The sequence below is a fragment of the Pecten maximus genome, chromosome 5, assembly GCF_902652985.1.
Source record: "Pecten maximus chromosome 5, xPecMax1.1, whole genome shotgun sequence".
NCBI classification, from domain to species: domain Eukaryota; kingdom Metazoa; phylum Mollusca; class Bivalvia; order Pectinida; family Pectinidae; genus Pecten; species Pecten maximus.
This window is the reverse complement of record NC_047019.1, coordinates 20,553,206-20,573,609: the sequence shown is the minus strand read 5'-3', so window position 1 is coordinate 20,573,609 and position 20,404 is coordinate 20,553,206. Positions and strand designations below refer to the sequence as shown.

The window sequence follows — 20,404 nt, the reverse complement described above, 5'->3', positions numbered from 1 at the left end:
AAATAGATTGTCTTGTAAACCTTTAAATCATCAAAGTTTGGCTGAACTGAACAAAAATCTTCCTTTGGTTTGTTATAAATTATTTTTTTTACACTTTGTTGATAAGTATCGTCAATTCAAAAATCAGCCATGATATCTATAGTTTTTAATTTGTGTACCTTACACTTTTTTGACATTATTTTCTAGGAAATTGAGTTATGGAAGTATAACCTAAATGCCAATAATTCAGTAGATGGCTGAGAACTGGCTTCTTATGAGTTTTCATAGTCTGCGGAACAGTTGTGCCTGTTAATATCTAAAGCTCAAAGGAAAACAAAAAGTAGGTGTTTTATGAAAATTACATGTTTATTATGTGAAAGAACAGATAAATAACACATTCCCGCCAAGCACATCGACAAGACTCGAACCTAGAGCCCCTGCAGGATAATCCATAGCTTTACAAACAGAGTAAAGAAACATACTTTGTCAACTGAGTGACAGAGATCTGTCACCTGACCAGTTGTTTAATTGGCTTGAAGTTTCATCTTCTTTGGGTATTTTTTCTGTATATCTGCAGTGACGGAGAGCTGTCACCTAACCAGTTGTTTAATTGGCTTGAAGTTTCATCTTCTTTTGGTATTTTTTCTGTATATCTGCAGTGACAGAGAGCTGTCACCTAACCAGTTGTTTAATTGGCTTGAAGTTTCATCTTCTTTGGGTGTTTTTTCTGTGAATATACAATTTAGTTGGTCTTGGTTCTTGGCTGTCTTACAATATATTGTCTGTATATATATATATGACATATCATATATTGCAATCTTGTTACAGTGAGATGGGTTTGGAGGTGTTGAGTAATAAGATCCAGGTGCGGTTTTCCAAGATCGCCTTTTAATTGGCTAACACAAGTAGACAGCAATGTGACGTACTGGTTTTCCTTGAGTTGATGACCGGAGGGTGAACATGTACTTTCTGGGTACAGGTGCACCGATCACGTAATTAGTTGTGTCCCGATATAACATTGGTCTCCATAGACAGGAAGTATAGAATTAGTCTGTTATTGATTTTTACTTCCATACCGATATGTTGTACTCAAGATGTCAATAACACTTACCCTCTCCATCTACTGATAATAGGTTGAATTCTTTGATAGTAGCTTCTGACTCGGTGGTCTGCAATGAAACTCACCTTATCTGGCGTCTATTTGTTATACCTCTTACATCAAGGTACACACTGGTATCAGTCTATCTGTCCATCTGTCCATCTGTTTGTTGTGTGTAAAACCCCATCTGGATAACTTCTAAACCAAAAAGTTGAAAGCCATTTTTGGTACATGTAGTTATGCATCCTACTTTTCGTAGTATTTGTAACTATGGTCACTGAATCTGAAGTCTCTAGTCGAAAAATGTTTGGCCAATAAAATTCTAACTTTGCATGTACAGTCAAACCTGCCTTAGCGACCACCTGAATTAAACGACTTCCTTTCATATGCGACCGTATTTTTTCCTCCCAACGTTATTTACTATACTAGTGACCTGAATTAAGCGACTACCTGTCTGACGCGACTAACGACCGTCATTTCCGTTTCCCAAATGCTGAAAAGCGACTTTTTTCAGCGACTTTCCGAGTTTTAAAACGGAAGCAGAAGTCATAATCAAGAAGAAACCGGACGAACTTATCTGCTTTTAAAGATTAAAAAATACTTCAGAAATGCATGAAATGTCTTATTCTGTCTCAAAAAATGTACTGAATTGATTATATTTGCTCTGATAACACCCAAAAACGAACGAAACTGTATTTTACTTCTAAAGAATGAAAGAAGGAGATGGGATATGGCGAAAAAACGTCCTCGCCATTCAGACGATTTTCACGAAATTTTGATAGATAGAAATACAAACATTTGCTTGGGAAGTATGCAAAAAGAGTGAACAAACAGTCAACTTACTGTTTAACTGGAATTTATGTTCTTTTTGAGACATTAGGACAGATATTTGCAAGTTAAAAACGTCTCCATCGTTATGAAGGAAATGCAGTTACGTGACTAATAATCTGGACGGAAGTCCGGACCAGGAATTCAGGAATGCAAAAAAAAAAAAAAAGTTTTTTTTTTTTTTTTTGGAAATGTATCCGGCACTGGAAATAATCAAATTAGCCATTCAAACTCTTTGATTATTTTTTGTTTTTAAAAATATTTATTTTTTATTGTAACATGCTAAAATGATTTAAATATAATTATATATATATCAGTGAAAATAAAAGAAACTTAATTAAATTTATAAAAACAGATACATGTATTGTACTTCATATGTAGAAATGGGGATATTTTTATATATTGTTCATTATTATAAGCATTTTATTTCATAAAGTGAATAGTGATTTTTCTTCTTTTTTTTTCTTTTTTTTTCTTTCTTTCGTTTTCCTCAAGAAGTCTCTTACAGATTTGATTATATACACAATCTTAATTGATGACTGAGGTAATTCCTTTTCATATATGTACTAATACTTGTAGCTGATAAATTTTACATATGTGGCAGAATAATTATGAACTTTACTTTTCGGGTCATTTTCTTTGAACCTGGATTAAGAGACCACCTGTCATACGTGACCTTTTTTAATGACTCCCTTGGAAGGTCACATATGACAGGTTTGACTGTATATAGAATAGACGTTTCTGTTGTCATTGTAACTAAAATGGAGTCCTCTGATTGGTCAATTTTTTTGGTTTGTTTTTGTTTAACGTCCTATTAACAGCCATGATCATTTAAGGACATGCCAGGTTTTGGAGGTGGAGGAAAGCCGGAGTACCCGGAGAAAAACCACCGGCCTACGGTCAGTACCTGACAACTGCCCCACGTAGGTTTCGAACTCGCAACCCAGAGGTGGAGGGCTAGCGATAAAGTGTCGAGACACCTTAACCACTCGGCCACCGCGGCCCCCTCTGATTGGTCAAACTTTTGCCATTGTTTTGTTTGTTCAAAATTGGAAGAACAGGGATGTTAGGGAGGATGTGTACAACCTAGGTGGATAAAATGGATGTTCAGGTAGAAATCGCAAATGTTGGGGGGATTTTTTAACATATAGTTAGGTATATGCTCCAATAAGCATGATTCAATCTATCACTAGAATAATAATTATTGTTTTTATTGGGAAAAAAATACTTGTTTGAACTATCACTGCTTTGAAATGATTGGAGATTTATGGTATATGATAATAACCATGCACTCTAGCCTGGAACATAAAGTAATATAGCCCTGTTTAATGACGCATTTGGTGTGGCAACATAAACCTGATTTAGAAATTTCCACCATATAAAAGTCCATTAGTTAATTGGATCTGCTTTGCCTCTAGTGCTTGGTCAATAGAAAATATATCTGGTCTGTGGTACAGACAGTCTGTCAACAGTCATTAGTAGCACAAAACAAATGAAATTTAAAGTCTTTTGAAATTTATAAAAATAAAAAATCTGAATCATTAATCATTCATTGCTGTCTGGCTGATCTGAAGAATAGTGAGTCAGATATTAGATTGAACCTGAGATACAGCTACAGGTGAGCTATCCAGGTATGTCAGCCTCCGCAGTGAGAGCGGTATCAATCATTACTCAGACACACACTGTACTTGTTAGAGGATTCAATCCTCGAGAGAAACACCCTGTATCTAATTCATGATTTCAGGATCAGTAGACAGACGATCAAATTTTATCACAGGATAAATAAAATATAAGCCTTTTAAGACCATGTTACTGTTAAATATACATTACAGGGTGAATCACTTACACCAGATTTTATCAAAACATTTTACAGGATTATTTAACACCATCGTTTTAGAGAGAACAGCTCCTAGATTTAATTACGTAGTGAAGGTAATGATGTAACTGATTATTTAAAGTCAAATTTTACGGTCAGCATATTGAAATTGTTTAAAAGTGCCTTCCATAAGATATGGCACTGATATTTTACTACAAATTTTAAATCTTACATATTATATGATAAGAAGAAATACTTCTATGACATGGAGTAAAGGTATATGTTTTACCTGGTATTTAATCTTTATACTGATCAACTAAATAAGGTGATACCATAGAGCCACTGTGACTCTTTCTAGTCTTGACATTTTATAACACCTTGAGGTACTACATGTACAGGGTCATATATTAGAAAACACTTCACTCGTATGCAGTAATATTAAAAGACTGGAATTTTACCAAATTGGAGAAAAATGAAGGTTTGTCCTGTACAAGTTTAGATGATGCAGTAGAATATAGAAGACTAATTATTTGGCTCAGATCACATTGAAAATATATGGCAAATGATGATTAAACTTTCATTTATCCGCAATATATATATTTTTGGTGTTGATCAGCTCAGAGCATACATACTACCTGAAGCTTTGTTTGAATAGCATAGAGATGATATGCTTTAATAACATTTAAAACACAAAAACCAGTACTATTGCATGGTAACACAATGTTGTGACGACCAACAAAGATGTAGTCTAATCTGGTTTCCATGACGACGGCGACTTTGAGAAGAATTTAAGACCAGGAGATGTCACCGATATGATACAAGAATGTGTGGCTCATCCTGATTGCCGATTGTCTATGTCGCCAATAGTCTATCTCTCCAATTGTCTACGTCGCCGAAATTCCAGTATTTATTTCAGTCTTAATATCACACTGTGTCACCTCCACCTTGCTGGTAACACATCACCTCATCCGACAAGAGCCTCCTTCAACAGGTAGTCATGAGAGTGGCGATGTGTTTTGAGCGGGATGCATGGCTGATTAATATGCGTCGTCGATCAATGACTGGTAGGGAATGTAGCCTGCAGTATCAGCCCACCGCTCACTCATACAGTATATATTGATCAACGGCAGTACCATTAATTACCCTGATTTCTTCACAACCATTCGTTTCAGTGATACTTTGTTATCTCCGAATTCCTCAGACTTAGAGATGTTATGGTTAATACAGTTGGAATGGGAATGTCTGTTTAACTGTGTTCCAATTGTCGTCTGCTAACCTGACTTCCATGTCGCCATTTCTTTGACACTTGTTGCTTTGTGAAGAGTCTTAGTATTCCAAAAGATTTGATTCGAAGTGTTTTATAGCAAGACCAGAAGTGGTTTTCATTGTAGAATTTACTGCCAAGATCCACCTTTCAGTGATGATGGTGAAAAAATTCTCAGAATTTAAGGAATCAAAAATCTTTAAATGAACCCATGACTGAACTTTGTACTGGTAAATACCCATTTTCTGCTGGAGTTTCATCAAATTATTCTCACATTTGTTGATTTCAATTCATAGACTGATGTTTTGATCGTAGAAGGTGTGAAACAAGGATTGTTTATTTTGTGCCCAATTGAGCTGGGATTATCAACTCTACATGACCTGCTCTCATCACTAGGAAAACAAACTCATTTGGGAACCTGATTTAAGTTAGTCATCTGAGACATAATCAGTTGCCTAGAAGCACTCAAATCTAAAATTACGAAGAATATTACGATCTTTTTTAGTCAACTATCTGCTGGTCTACTGAACTACGCAGTATTTCTTGTAAGACACAACAGGAGGATCGGAGAATCATTGCTTCATTGTTTTTGATTTATCATTAAAAACTACCGTCTGCTGGATATCGACGCATTGTGTACCAATTATTTGCGGAGAAAAGTCTCCAGGATTATGGGAATTCTTACCATTCACAGGTACTGTAATGCAATGCTCTTTTGTTTTACCTAATCAATATTGTTATAAATGCCATGTTATCAGCAGACTGAAGCTTCAGGTCCTGCCATTTTCATCAGGAAGCTCTCAGAAGCTGATCTCAGTTACAACACTTATTGTTAGGAACATGTAGTCTCCATTGACTGGTGCTAGACAATTAAAATTCTCTATCATTTTGTGAGAATTTGAATGGGTATGTTATGCAGCTTTTGTTTTTGTCAGGTTTGATATGTCAAAGCAAAAAAATGTCATGATGGGGTTTACTTTATTGGCTTGGAATAGATATAATTTAACTTGTCTACATTTCAGTGATGTTCCATATATCATTGCCAGTTCTTTTTGAATGGTAATGTTTCATGAGATTGAATTGATTTATCTTGATGAATCTTGGTATGATGGGCTTATTGTTTAACATATTTCTAGACCTCTAAACAAATCAGGATGAATTTTGTTTGGTTTCACTGTAGCTGTTCGTGCAGGGACCACTGGGCACTACTTTTAACCTTCGGTGCTACACGACTGCCTACATTTATCACTTTGATGTAGTTGAATTTGTCATGTTCATTTACAGTATAACCTAAGTGACGTTGATGAACACTTTGCATGTGAAGCCATACTCCAAATATACAACAAAGTAGACTTTTAAACATTTATAAAAAAAAAACACTTTGAAACAATCTTTTTTTTTGCGGCGATAATATTTGTCACCATTACCGACACACAAAGCTTACATCTATACTTGATAAGTGGTAGACGCACGTCAGGGGGGGAAGACAAACGAGAGTTAAAACAGATTTATCAATACAGGAGGGAACTTGGTTGTCGTTAAGGTCTATTCTCCTGATATGGCAGGATAACATGTTAGGCCGACAGAGAAATCATCTGTACAGGGACCATCAGGTGATCCATCGCGTGGCGTTCATCACCTTCTCTCCCAATAAGGACATACTCTGTACTAGCTACTCTTATCACGCTTGTTTATCCCGCAGAGCTTGATGTACGGCCTCCTACGGGTATTTCTGGGAAGTTAAAGCATCCCTCACTATAGTATTGATTGTACACTCTCAATTTTTCTCCATTTGATGAGAGCGTAAATTGCAGTTGGTAGATACTAATTACGGTAAGTTGTCAGAAGCGAAGCTTTTGCTTGGCATGGCTCCAGAAACTGGCAGACTTTGATGGTATTCTCACAGGACCCTAAACAGTTCACTGTACAAATCTAGTGGTATGGTATAAATCTACTCTTTACCATTTAGTCTGCCTGATCCGCAGTAGATAGGGCATCGTGGGACATGTCAGAAGATCACTGCGGGACACCTGTTGTGGTAATCCTGACAGAAAACCAACTCCGACTGATTGGTTTTGGCGCCAGATCATTACCTGCTGGATTTGGTGTGATAGCATGCCATATTTATACCGGTTTTGACCGACTTGTCTCTGCCAGACTAGCCGCTCCACTGTCAGCTGTCTGTACGTAATGGCTTTTGGACCAGCCTGGAACAGTCCTTTCGGACACTCAGTGGCGCAGTAATAGTTTAATAGATGTCATGTATATGGACAAAGCTAAATTGGATTCCCCTATCCCTGATATTGTTTGTTTCATCTGTCGGGACATGCTGGTCATTCACTCTGAAACTTGAGCCTCATTCTGGACATACTGACAACTATAGGGACCCAGACTCAAAACACTTTTGTCATTTGTTCTCACAGGAGAGACCTCTTCTGGACATTTACATCTAGAGGCCCATGCTGACTCCAAACTCTGTCATTAACAGAATTTCCTTCTGGACATTTGTATTTACATCTAGAGGCCCATGCTGACTCCAAACTCTGTCATTAACAGAATTTCCTTCTGGACATTTGTATTTACGTTTAGAGGCCCAGACTCCAAACGTTACTAGGTTTGTCATTCACATATTTGCTGGGACATCTCTGCTGACAATTGATGGTTTCATTTTTATCTATTCACTCATGGGAAATGAAGCCATATTCTGAACATTGAACAACTATATTGATAGAGAGTTGTCAGGGATGTTGTATTGTTCATTCAATGGAACTTGAGCCTCATTCTGGGTATTTATTATACCATGTAATGATGTATCTGTGTCTGACAGATACTCTCATAACGTAGATCTTTGTTCCGCAATTTGGCAAAATATCGTGTTTGTGTAACAATTACTAATTGAAGTTATGATTTTAAATTTTTACGATATGATTTGGAAATTCTTTCAATGAATCTCTAATTTAAAAATGTATTTTTCTTAGCAGAGAAAATTGACTGTGAAAGTGTTCCCTTGTTCTTTGATTAGTTACAAGATTATGAATTACACTATGAAGTCACGGACATAGTCACTTATGAATTGCACTGTTAGTATTTTGAATAGTTTTAAAGGAAGTTAATAATATCAAAATGTTCCTGGAAAATGCTTTTATCTCTGAGTACTGCAATCATGTAAGGAAATGAAAACCTTTCTGAAGAATATATTTTTATATTTGCTTATATTGTTTACCATCAGGAGCCATCAAAAAGAATACGAGAAAAGATCGAGTTTTAGAATTATACCAATATTAACTATAATTAAGCAATCATTTGATTGATATTTTTAAACTTGTTGATACGTACTAAACATTTGTTTTCTTTTTCAGTCCATCACCATCACCCCAACATAGCATATCATCACAGGACATGCATTCCCGCCTTGAACTTTATGCAAACAGGTAAGTGTTTTTATCTTTTTCCATAATCTTTTTTTTTTTTTTACATTAATCAGAGATAGTTTCTTCCTTGTCCTGCTTGTTCCTGTAATGTCTATCTCCTATATGTCAGCCATAACCTTTGATAGTAGGATTGTCCTTCTGTTGGGAGCCCACTGGTAAATATATTTGTTGGGAGCCCACTGGTCAATATATTTGTTGGGAGCCCACTGGTCAATATATTTGTTGGGAGCCCACTGGTCAATATATTTGTTGGAAGCCCACTGGTAAATGTATGTTGGGAGCCCACTGGTAAATATTTGTTGGGAACCCACTAGTAAATATATTTGTTGGGAGCCCACTGGTAAATATATTTGTTGGAAGCCCACTGGTAAATATATTTGTTGGGAGCCCACTGGTAAATATATTTGTTGGGAGCCCGATGGTAAATATTTGTTGGGAGCCCACTGGTAAATATATTTGTTGGGAGCCCACTGGTAAATATATTTGTTGGGAGCCCACTGGTAAATATTTGTTGGGAGCACAATGGCAAATATCTCCTACAGAAGCCCACAGGCAAAAATTCCTTAGAAGAACTTACAGACAATCTCATGGGAGGTCTTCAAAAAAAAAGATTGTCTGCTGAAATATTCATAAAAATCAATACATGTACACTGTACTTACTGATACAGTTAAAAATTCAGATTTAGTAGACATAAGCATTTACTTTAAATCACCAAAATAAAGCTAAAAGGCATATTTGAATAAAAGCAAGTATTCTATATAGTGAGGTGTTCACAATACTTTCATTTGTTAATGGTTTCATACGCTGCTTTTATCTTCCTTCTGTCATTGTTAAAACATATCTACCTTGCAATTGGAGTATTGGATCCGATTGCACTTCACTGCAGCAAACCTATTTAGTACATGGGAGAAAAGGATTGATGTTTAAACCCAGAAGGTAATAATTGTGTCTGAGGGAAGGTGATGATGTGCTGGCTATGTAAACACTCTAATTGTCTGTCAATAACGGCACTACCACTTCATACCCATTAATAATATATCGCTGCCGTCTGCTCGCTACCACTGTCCTGTGAACAGCTTTCCATCATAGCAACATTTTGAAGTCTGTAAATGGTAAGCACTTATTTGTGGATGCAGCGTCATAAATTCTTGTGAAAAGTTTTTTTTTTTTTTTTTGAACATAGGTTTAGAGTAATTAATTTATGAAAAAAAATGGGTGTTCCACTCCGAAACTGTCTGGATCTTCTTTGTCGACCAGTTAAAGTCGTCACGAACTAAACAATGTTATGATGTCAAATTGGTTTCCAAATGACAATTATGATTGTAGTCTAACAAAAAGTGTTCTGAGATAAAAGCAGTTCTGCCATTGGTTAAAATTTTTATCAACTGAATTTAGGATTAAGAATGTTATGAGAATTGTTTACAAAGCTGTTTTCTGTGATGTGGTTAATGGAATATGTTCATAAAATTGTTTACATGACATTTGCATGAGTTACTATACAAACAAATCAATTAAATATGTAAAATATTGTTCGAATTCTGTACAAGCAGTAATTTTGTAGCTGGTTGTTATTTCATCTTCCAATGTGCCTGTTATATGGCTTTTTGTGCCAGAAACCATTTAGATGCATTTGATCATTGAAGTTAAATGTTAAATCAATGACAAAAACTCATTGCTGTCTATAAATATTACTTCCCAGAGAAGTCCTAGGAATTTATTGACTGTATTCTAGGTTTAGGGTTACAACAAGTGGAAGGCAGGTTTATACCACAATTTTCATGGGTGTCTTGATATGACTAGCCAATATATGAGGGGACACAGAACTCTAAGCAAACAAACAGCCCTGGAAAGTCTTAAATCATTCAACTTTTACCAAAGACATTTTTATCAAAGACATTAAAAGTTTTGCTGATTGGTCCCCTCAATTATTATATCGAAATATTTGTCGGTCCTGCTGATTGGTCCCTTCAATGAATATATCGAAATATTTGTCGGTCCTTTCAAAAATGTTAGTAGCATTATAAAAGTCCTACATTCAAGGTGGTCTTACTAACAGTTGAGTAACTGCACATTGGAAAATTATTATGTACTGGTATGTTCAATACAAGTCCTTGTACTACAAGTAACATCTTGAAACGTTGTCCAAATTACTTGTACTACAAGTAACATCTTGAAACGTTGTCCAAATTACTTGTACTGCAAGTAACATCTTGAAATGTTGTTCAGTGCAGGTTAATTTGAAGTTTGTTACTACTATACCCTAGAACTACTGAATGGATCATCTTCTTGGACATTGCTATTCTAATGAGAAGTTTTAGTGATTCTCTCTTCGAATGAACAGTTCATAAAGAGATTTTTAGTAAACTTAATTTTGGAGCGTGCTTCTTCATGATTCACCCTCTATTGACATGAATGTCAATACAACAGGAAATTTAGAGGAAAGAGGAGAAAAAAGATCAAATTTACATAAAACGGTGTTGTCTTCATCATCATCATCACCATCATTTATACACTACAATATGGTTGCAGACTACCCAGAATACTTACACTCATGTTTGGATCCTGAAATTGACCTACTCTTAACCCTCAGATTATATTTCTGTTATTCCTTTTAATGTGAATACTTTTGACTTTATTTTTACAATAATCACTCCATTCTTGTCAGATTTGACCTGTATAATCCAAAAACTTGAAAATTCCATTTGACAAGTATAATCCAAAAACTTCAAAACACTTACCAGGTATTGCATTTATTCCTGTGGCATATATATTTACGAAAAAAAAAAAAAGAAAAAAAAAACTTTTTTCAACAATTGCTGACAGTAAAAAAATTCTTTGCTCCTAATCCTAAAAATAACACAGTATATATATATATTTTCTATTTACTTTGTCAGCCATCGATGTCTGTAAGGCTGACTTTTAAGGTGCATTCAATTTTGTCCTAAACTAAAAATTCAGAAGATTTTTTTTATTTTGTAGATATGTTAGTTAATTTGACGTTTTTCACCTTTTCAGCAAACATTTATCGATTTTCAAATGTTTTGCTCATTTCTGTGAGACGTGACGAAATTTTGCCTGTGGGCCATGTCAGATAGCTGTTTGTCATGATATTACCATCCTTTAATGGGGGTTCCTGACTTTCAAAGTCAGATGGCACAGTCTTAAATAGCAATGTGTGTTTGAAAAAGCAATAGACTGTGATTAGAAAGTGCTGGTAACTGGTACACCAGAGACTGCTATGAAGCAGACAGTCACACCATCCAGTCATTTCAGTCCATGGATAATGGTGGGGCAGAGTGGGATCTCTGCTTCAGGGGAGCGTTTGTCCCTGCATAAAAAAGAATCACTGCTGTGACCTAATGTATGGTGATTGTCTAGCAGAAACAAGCATGCCATTCTTTTCCGTTAGAAAATGAATTAAATGTGTAGATGTGGATTATTGATTCCACTTCCTTTTGTTTATTACACCAAAAGTGAGTGTCTTCTTATAGAATTCCATCATTGCCATTTCTCGAACCTATCATCAAGTCTTTGTCTCGGCAATAAACACGGGTGATTCCTGACTCTGATGGTGCACAAGACTTTTATTGTTGATCTTTTGGCACGGCAAACTCCATACGAGGCAAAGTTGACTTTTTAGTGCCATGTCTCAACGAAGGCTTATGAGTTATATCTCAAATCAATTGTTGGAAGCCATGGTCTTGATAATCAATAATGCTCACAATTAGAACACTTTTATCCTGGAAATAACATAATTAAACCTCTGTGTCATTTTTCTTCTTTGAATGATCTTCACCTAAATATCGATCCCTTTGATACATCACACGAATGTGGATCAACATCTTGAAATAATTACTGTCAATGACATCATACCTTCTTCTGTCCATGTACGTATCGTACTTCACGTTCAATATCCGCCAATGACATCATTCTGTATCTAATGCAGTTTCTAGTGCTCAGACAAGCATGTAACGGCATCTTTATTGCTGGGTTTTCGTACCAACAGTCATGATACTACACATAATACTAACGCTGCCGCAGGAGTCAAGTAGTACCGAGTTACCTGGGAGGATTAGGACACTGTAAGGATGTACCAACACCGCTGATAATTCTACCCAGGGACGGAAATCTTAACAGGATATTTATACTATACTGTTGATGTAAGACTATGATGATGTATATGAATTGTTGTAGGTTGGCTGAAGTGGAGCAGAGACAGGCTTCGTCCACTCCCGACTCGTAAGTATATCTTCCTTGCTAATTCTTGTTGTAGCTGGCACAGTTTACTGCTGTATTTCCTTAAATCGTCTCTTTGTACAGATTCCAATATAAGCAGTATTTTTTTATTTCATTGATTCCCTATATGGCCTTGTGTTTATCAATATCAGCAAGACTTCAGACAATGCAGAACGTTTTTGTCTGGTTTTCTTCCTGATAATTACATTCAAAATCATGAACATTTAGTACACACTGTCCCTAGGGAATGATGATGTAGGAAAGTGGCCGGTATTATGTAGGTGTAACGTGTCTCTAGTGAGTACGTACAGATTTTCATTGCCACTTTCATTACCATGTCTTATGTAAATCTTCCATTCAGATGGAGAATCTATAAAGGTTTTAAGGGTTTATGTGTATTGTTTAAGTTTTTCAATGCCCAAATGGTTTTAAAATGCAAATCTTCAGAATATGCATGCAGTTTCTATTTACTGCAAAGGCAGTTCCTCTTTGGAGATTTTATTAAGATTGTCATTTGTTTGAATGCGTCGCCATGAGAATGCCAGAGATATTGATCTTCCAATCTTACTTTTTCTGTTTTGAAACAATTTGATCTGAACCATTAGAATCCGACACATGTTATTGGTAATAATACTGCAGAAGTCTGCATATTAGGCTGGTTCTACCACGATTCTCCGTTCAGTTACGTCAAGTATGAAATCATTCTGTCTGCTTCCAAATGAGGTTTAAGGTGTTGTAATTGTTTTGGGGAGGAGGCACCATATAGATTTGATTAAGTTCCTTTTCAGTACAGATTGGCTGGCAATTCACATTACCAATACATTCTATTTATAGATATGTTATATTAGGGGTAATCATTGTAAAAGCTTTCCATACACGATAGGCTAATCTCAGACAAATCTTGTCCGATATTTCCGTACAGAAATTAAGGGACATATAAAGAAATCCCTCCTCAAAACACCAGTTATTCTGTTGGGAGTTTTACTAAGAGTTGATAACAAAATAAATGGTCACGTTTAGAGCTTGAAAAAAAGCAAACATGTACATGTATTTTGAAATAATCTAATAAAGCTTTTTACTAATTGAATAATCTCCCCTTTGTAGCGATGACGAGCATAACCTGATTGCCCAGTACTGCCAAAGTCTTAACGGAAATACTTCCCATACAGTAAGTATCCATTTAATGCATCACGGTTTCTATGGCAACACGTCAAGTCACATATGATTAGATTAAAGTTGTTTCAGGCTCTCTCATTGGTGAGAATTGATCTACCTTTTGGGTTTGGTCAGTCTTGAGTGGTCTCGTATCTATAGATATACACAACCTGTATCACTGTAACATTATTCATGCAAAATGTATAGGAATCCACAAGTTTGGCGATGTGACAAAACATTGCTAAGAATTACGGCATTTTGAAGTAAAAAGGAGAAACTGATCAATAATGTTGATACATATATAAAGAAAGACAGATTGAGGAATATTTACTGTCGACAGCACATTTTCATCTGCATAGACATTACGGAATTGATTTTATATTGTGCAGTACTGACTAACGCGTGACTCACATGTGATGTGAATACTTGTCTTGTGTGTATGAGGTAAGCATTTGTCATCTTTGTACCTTTGAAGCTGAAGAGTCCAATGCAAATCATGATGGCAGTAGATTCAGATCAGAAGTCGGAACTGGAGGCCATGATCAAGGATCTCGAGGAGGAAAACAAGTGAGTGTGACCTGGTGACCTCATGACCTCTTGGTATCACACAGGTCAGGGTCAGCAGACATGTCTTGTTGACAGGAACATACTTGAGTTTATTGATTTTTTTTTTTGTATTTTACTAGACCTAGAAGGTTTACAACCGAAGTAGAGTTTCAGCTGAGTTTACGATTATGTTATTTTGTCACAAATACGTGTTATACATTGATCAAGATAAAGTTTGTTGTACCAATTTAATTTTCAGTAGAGTTTCTAGTTGAATTGCCTGTGAAATTCATTATCAATAGATTAGCTGAAACAAGAATGATTTAACAGACATTAAAACTGCAACTGTGTTCATATTATCACTGAAATTGTTGGAGCCTGCCATGAAGATCAATATAAATTGAATTGAAAGTTTACATTACAGTAAGCATGAATGAGTACGTAATCTTGAATGGTACGTAACATCATCACGTATTGATCACTCATCAGCTTGATATACTAGCCTTGGTGCAATATTACATTGATTTGTTGAGCAAACGTAACATTGACACTGATTTATAATGCAAACATAACATTGACGCTGATTTGTAGTGCAAACATAACATTGAAACTGTTTTGTAGGACACTACAGCAAGAGTACGACCGCCTGAAACAAGCTAATGAACTACGAGAAAACGGCAATGGATTGGAGGAGGTAGATGATGACAATAACAGCAATGTTGACATGGATGCTGAAATGATTGCTGAGGCCAAGTTACTGCGTCAACACAAGGGTCGTCTGGAGTCGCGTATGAAGATCCTAGAGGACCACAACCAGCAGCTGGAAGCCCAGCTTACACGCCTCAAACAACTTCTTGACCAGGTAAGTCAAATCCACACTTAAATTACTGACAAAGTTCTTTAACTTGCAGATATTTTTTACTGATTCAAGTTACCGAATTTTGATAACTTTATCCAAGGCTACCATGGAATGATTTCCAATAATGTTAACTTTGGGCAAAAGTCTTTGAGAGAACTTCCTATTTCTAAATTCAGAATTTTTCAATTTGACATGAAAAATCATGTTTCATTACACAGCCTTTTCTCAAAGTGTTGTAAAAGGACTATCTTGAAAACTGATGTAAACTTTCTACTTATCAGCCCACACAGGACCAGAGTCTGGGATCGTCTATGCCCACCACACCCTCCTCCACGGAATCTGACATACAGCAGCCCCCACCCCCTCGTTACAGGTTCAGCCCTCAGCTGGAGTCTACTCCTCAAATGAATGGCCACAGCCACACAGCAGGTCAGTTATACCTCCCTTACAAAGACCGTGATCAATATCTTCATTCCAGAGAGAGATATCACAGTGAAAAAGCCTCTCTTTGATAAGACTTCATCTTAGAGATGACTTTTATATATATATAACCAGCAGTTATAACTAGATATAATAGAGGCGAGGAGAAGTCAGTCACAATAGAAGATGCCAGCTTCATCACTTTATTCTTGACAACAGGTTTCGCCCTCTCGTGCACGCTTCATCCAAGATAGGCAAAACTGGTTCACAAGAATAAATTGTTGAACCAAGCCTCTTTTCTTGTTGTGATCGACTTCTACTCGCTTAGTTAACTCATCCTTCAACCACCCTGTATATCTTCGGGTATTCAGACGAGGGGCCTAGGAACCCTATTATCCTCCCCAGAGGTTAATCTGTTATTGGCTCTATCGCCCTCTACTCTTGATATAAAATAGTCTAATATTTCATCCTAAGCCACTACCTGAACACTTGTAATAGGAACTGTACAGTTATATAGCTTTATATTTTATACTTACAGAAATGCCCAGTAAAGATGAAGTTGGGGACATCAGTGACATCATCTCGGAACCCAATGGCAGTATAACGGAGGACAAATCAAGAGGTATAAACACAATCAAACTCTTCCTTTCTGACTCTCCTCAAAGCTTAATCATCGTACCCTATATCTCTGTTATTGAATTACAAACAATGAACACCATTATTTATTTACTTACATACAATATACATTGTATATGTTACTGTATATATAATTGTTCAATGTAACCAAATGTAATGTATAATTACCAAGAAAACTACTGATTTTCAGTTGAACCTAATGCCTTCCCTCCAAATGAATGCCTATAGATTTGCATAGGTGTACAGAGTACCCTACACGTAAAAACTTCATCTGTTATCACCCAGTCTCTAGTTATAATATTGAACATCACCTTTTTGGTAGTCAAAATCCTTGAAGAAGTACAGCTTTCGACACACATGTACGTGTATTTTTTTGAGATATGTTACCATGACAACAGTAGGTATATTTGTATGTAGATGTGGTTTACAAATCTGTCTTCTTTGTTGTACTTCCTAGGTCCCAACAAGGTGGGAAACCTGTTCCACATGGCTGGCGAAGTGGGCAAGGAGGTCGGGCGCCTGGTCACTGTGATGACCGACGAGGAGACTGCTGAGGCTGAGGCCAGAGATGCAGGTTCTGCACAAGCCCAGACAAGCTAGAGGTCATCACCATAGCAACATGTCATTGATCTCAAATCTGTGTATTACACCTGTGTTAAGGACATGGGTGTTGTCCTCGTCATACCTGTCCTGAGAATCATATTTCATCAAAACATACAAACACCTGTACAAGACGCGTCATTGTGTGTATCCGTCAATATGTGAAAATGTGATCATTCTAGCCCACACTGAGATCATGCCAGCCTTTTCATGGACATATTAAACTTTTATGTTGGGCGTATGTGAACAGAAAGTAATTTTCACTATCATCACCATGTTTTCATATTTTCTCTGGTGGATGAAAGATATTGAAATGAATACAAAAATGTGTGTGCTGTAATATTCAAAACACACGAAGATGTTACCACATGAAATTGTGGATATTAATATCTTAACTGATTTGATCAGATTTATCTTTGAGCTTTCTATAGAAAAAAAGGACAGGATAAACATTTCCCAAATCAGATTCAGTCAAAAATTTCAAATGCCAAAGAAATAGGCTAGTCCAATTTAGTCCTAGGTAGGTAAAGAGAGGGTCAGCTTGTTGTTGTGATACTGAATCGTGATTACATACTGTGATGCCACTTGTGTCTGGATTAATCTTAAAATGTAGAAAGCTCTAGCTCTTCTGTCATTTACATATGTGATACCTTCATATAATGTGCGAGTGTGTGTATGCATGTTACTTTTTGTAAAAACACTGCCAAACATGTTTTTTCATAAGTGAAATATGTTACCATGGTAACCATAAAAAGCAGAGAATCTACTGAAATATTCACTTTCCAGAGTTTTCTCCCCTTAGAAAATAATTAGAAATAATCAGAGGCACACGGCGAAAGTGCAGACATTTTGATACTTTATATACGACGTGCCATTGTTCTTCCAATATTGTGTGAAATTGCCAAACAATCTACATATGTATATGAAGCAAACTTGTGTGATGTTTGCTGTCGTCATAGTGAATCTGATCAGAGGTCAGACATTATCATTTGACTTAAGGTTTGAATTGAAGGCAAAATATAGTACTTTGACCTCAGATTTCAGGTGAAAGGTCAATCATTTGGTCTAAGAACCAAAGAGTTGAATGAAGGGTCAGAATGATATTGTATGACTGTAGATGTTGGTCTTTGGTCTAGCTTTGATCCAACCTCAGACTTCCATGTGTATAGATAAAAGATATGTAAATATTTGTAAAGAAAAATAGATCTTTCGTAATTTATATGGAGTGTGCCGAGACCCATTATAATTTCTGGGTACATCAGGACTAAACAAAAAGGTTGTGTTTATCTATACCTATGTATGATAGTATAATGTACTGAGTGTTTGTGTGTGTATATATGGACCGGAGTGTAAGGAACCTTGTATAAATAGATTGTACAGATCCCCTATCATTGAATTCATCATCGTTCACAAGGTGATTTCATTACAGAACAACTCCCCCAATTATATAGACCAAATGCATTTTTCCGTTGATATTTTAAATTTTCCATGCATTTTATTTTGTATCAAGTCCGTCTGTTATCAGCTTGTTATTAATGTATAACCAAGCCTTTGTTACTATAGGGGAAACCTGTCGTCCCAGAGTTATCTCCCTTAGACTGTAGTTACTGAATAACACAACTTTTGAGTCACAAATGAACATTTATTGGAAATATTATTAGTATTCAGATATTAGAGGATCACTTTATGGTGCTATGTTAATTGTGTAAGTATTTACTGACCAAAGGATCAGTGACAAAAATGCTATGCTTCATTATAAATATCGAGTTCTAACATAACCTTTCATATTACGGAATTTCTGACACGTTAGAGATAGTTATTTGTATAAGTTGGCTAATTACCAACAGAACACTTTGTTAACATTCACAAACAGCATTTATAATCTTTGAACATTTCTTGTAATACTATGATATTCTTGTTTAATGAGCTGTGCTGGACAGTCAGTTTTCCAAGTCTAGGTAATATACTGACCAGCTGTTTATTGAAAATATCACATAGTATTGCTCTATATATTATTACAGGATTACAATAACATAGTATACTGATACGTCTTAAATACTGACAAATACTCTCCTATAGTCTGTAGCCGACTCTGTATTCAGGAATGGTCATTCAAATACTCGCTCGTTCCAGACATATAAATTCAGTCAATTAATTCAAGTGTATGTGCTTCATATAGACACATTTTAGGGGGCAGTAATATTTAGGTGGTTGGCATGGCAGGAGTTATTTGATTGAAAATTTGTGACTTATCTCCTGATACCTAAATTTTATAGTAAAATCATTATTGGGGCTAGTCAGCCCCTAGCTTTAAACTATGAAGGGAAGCGTTTTCCATTTAAAATTGTAAGTGTAGACACCGTCAATATCAACTGTAGAGACAAACAGTTCTGTTGAGTATCCAACCATGAAACTCGTCATCAAGAAGTTTGAAAGTAGACTATTAAAAAATTGTGATGATCTATATTTATGCATTTTAAGTGATAACAGCTATATTATATACAAATATAATGTATTGTTATGTACACAAATGTTCAAAAAGAAATATTCAAACGTCTTATTATAACTAACACTATGTACTTAGAACAGGGATACAACAGGAATTCCCTCCATTTAAAATGAAGCTTTAATCTTGGGTTGTGGTATCTGTGTTAGCCTCTAGTGTATTCACTGTGACTGGTGGCCTATATATTTCCACTCGTGACAACTTTACATCCTGAACTACAAGTTTTCTAAACGAGTACAAACCTCTGTACCTTAGAGGTTCTGTAGTCTGTTTTACCCTCGGCAATTTTTTACCCACTCAGATCTAGTAGTATTGGAATGTAGAACTATTAAATTACCTCCCCTTATATCATACAAGCTTCGTACTGTATACATTTGTTAAGTTATACAAATTAGCAAAATGCTAAAACTGAAATAAAACATATAGATTTTATACGAGAAAAAATAATAAAAAATTATATTTGAATGTAAATTAATCTTGTTTGTTGTTTGTTCATTCAAATGAATATCTGTTTCTAAACTGGTTCATGTTTTTTTACCTTTCAAAAGTCGAGTAGCATTTCATCTGATTCTTTTGTAACTTCATGTATCTTAACAATACTGAAAAAAAAATCCACTTACTCTACGAGCTTCTCAAAACCCTCAAAATTACCAAGAAGCCATTTTGTTCTAGCAATCAGTCTCAAATATACAAATTTGCAATCTAGGGAATTCTATAAATATGAAATCTGAAAATGGTTCTTCTATTACTTTTACTGTCAAAATAGAAAATAACCATCTGCTAGTATTTTTCTTTTGCCAATCAGTTGACTTTGAAACTTAAATAAGCAAAGAGAACCAACATGAAATATGAGAAAAAGAGTAACGTCGGGCAGAACATATACACGGAGCCGTAAGTGGCATGGAGTAATGTATCAAAATGCATCAAATATGGAAGCGTATAAAATAGAATTGCTCACAAAACTTGACAGTTGTAGACAACACTTTTTCCATATATTTGACATTTGTAGCTGACAGAGTACAAGATAT

The 20,404-nt window shown here is 35.7% G+C and overlaps 1 protein-coding gene across 3 annotated transcripts in view; it reads left to right on the top strand.

Annotated features, from left to right (window-relative positions):
• The window catches only part of LOC117327467 (dystrophin-like), a 336,112-nt gene extending 316,265 nt beyond the window's left edge, over nucleotides 1–19,847 (top strand). For all 3 annotated transcript variants that reach the window (XM_033884469.1, XM_033884471.1, XM_033884470.1), the window contains 8 exons: nucleotides 8,346–8,417; nucleotides 12,613–12,657; nucleotides 13,759–13,822; nucleotides 14,285–14,376; nucleotides 14,977–15,217; nucleotides 15,496–15,643; nucleotides 16,173–16,256; nucleotides 16,728–19,847. In XM_033884469.1, coding sequence (XP_033740360.1) covers nucleotides 8,346–8,417; nucleotides 12,613–12,657; nucleotides 13,759–13,822; nucleotides 14,285–14,376; nucleotides 14,977–15,217; nucleotides 15,496–15,643; nucleotides 16,173–16,256; nucleotides 16,728–16,870 — 889 coding nt within the window. In that variant the 3' untranslated portion in view covers nucleotides 16,871–19,847. The remainder of the gene's footprint in view (nucleotides 1–8,345; nucleotides 8,418–12,612; nucleotides 12,658–13,758; nucleotides 13,823–14,284; nucleotides 14,377–14,976; nucleotides 15,218–15,495; nucleotides 15,644–16,172; nucleotides 16,257–16,727) is intronic.
• The last annotated feature ends 557 nt before the right edge of the window (nucleotides 19,848–20,404 follow it).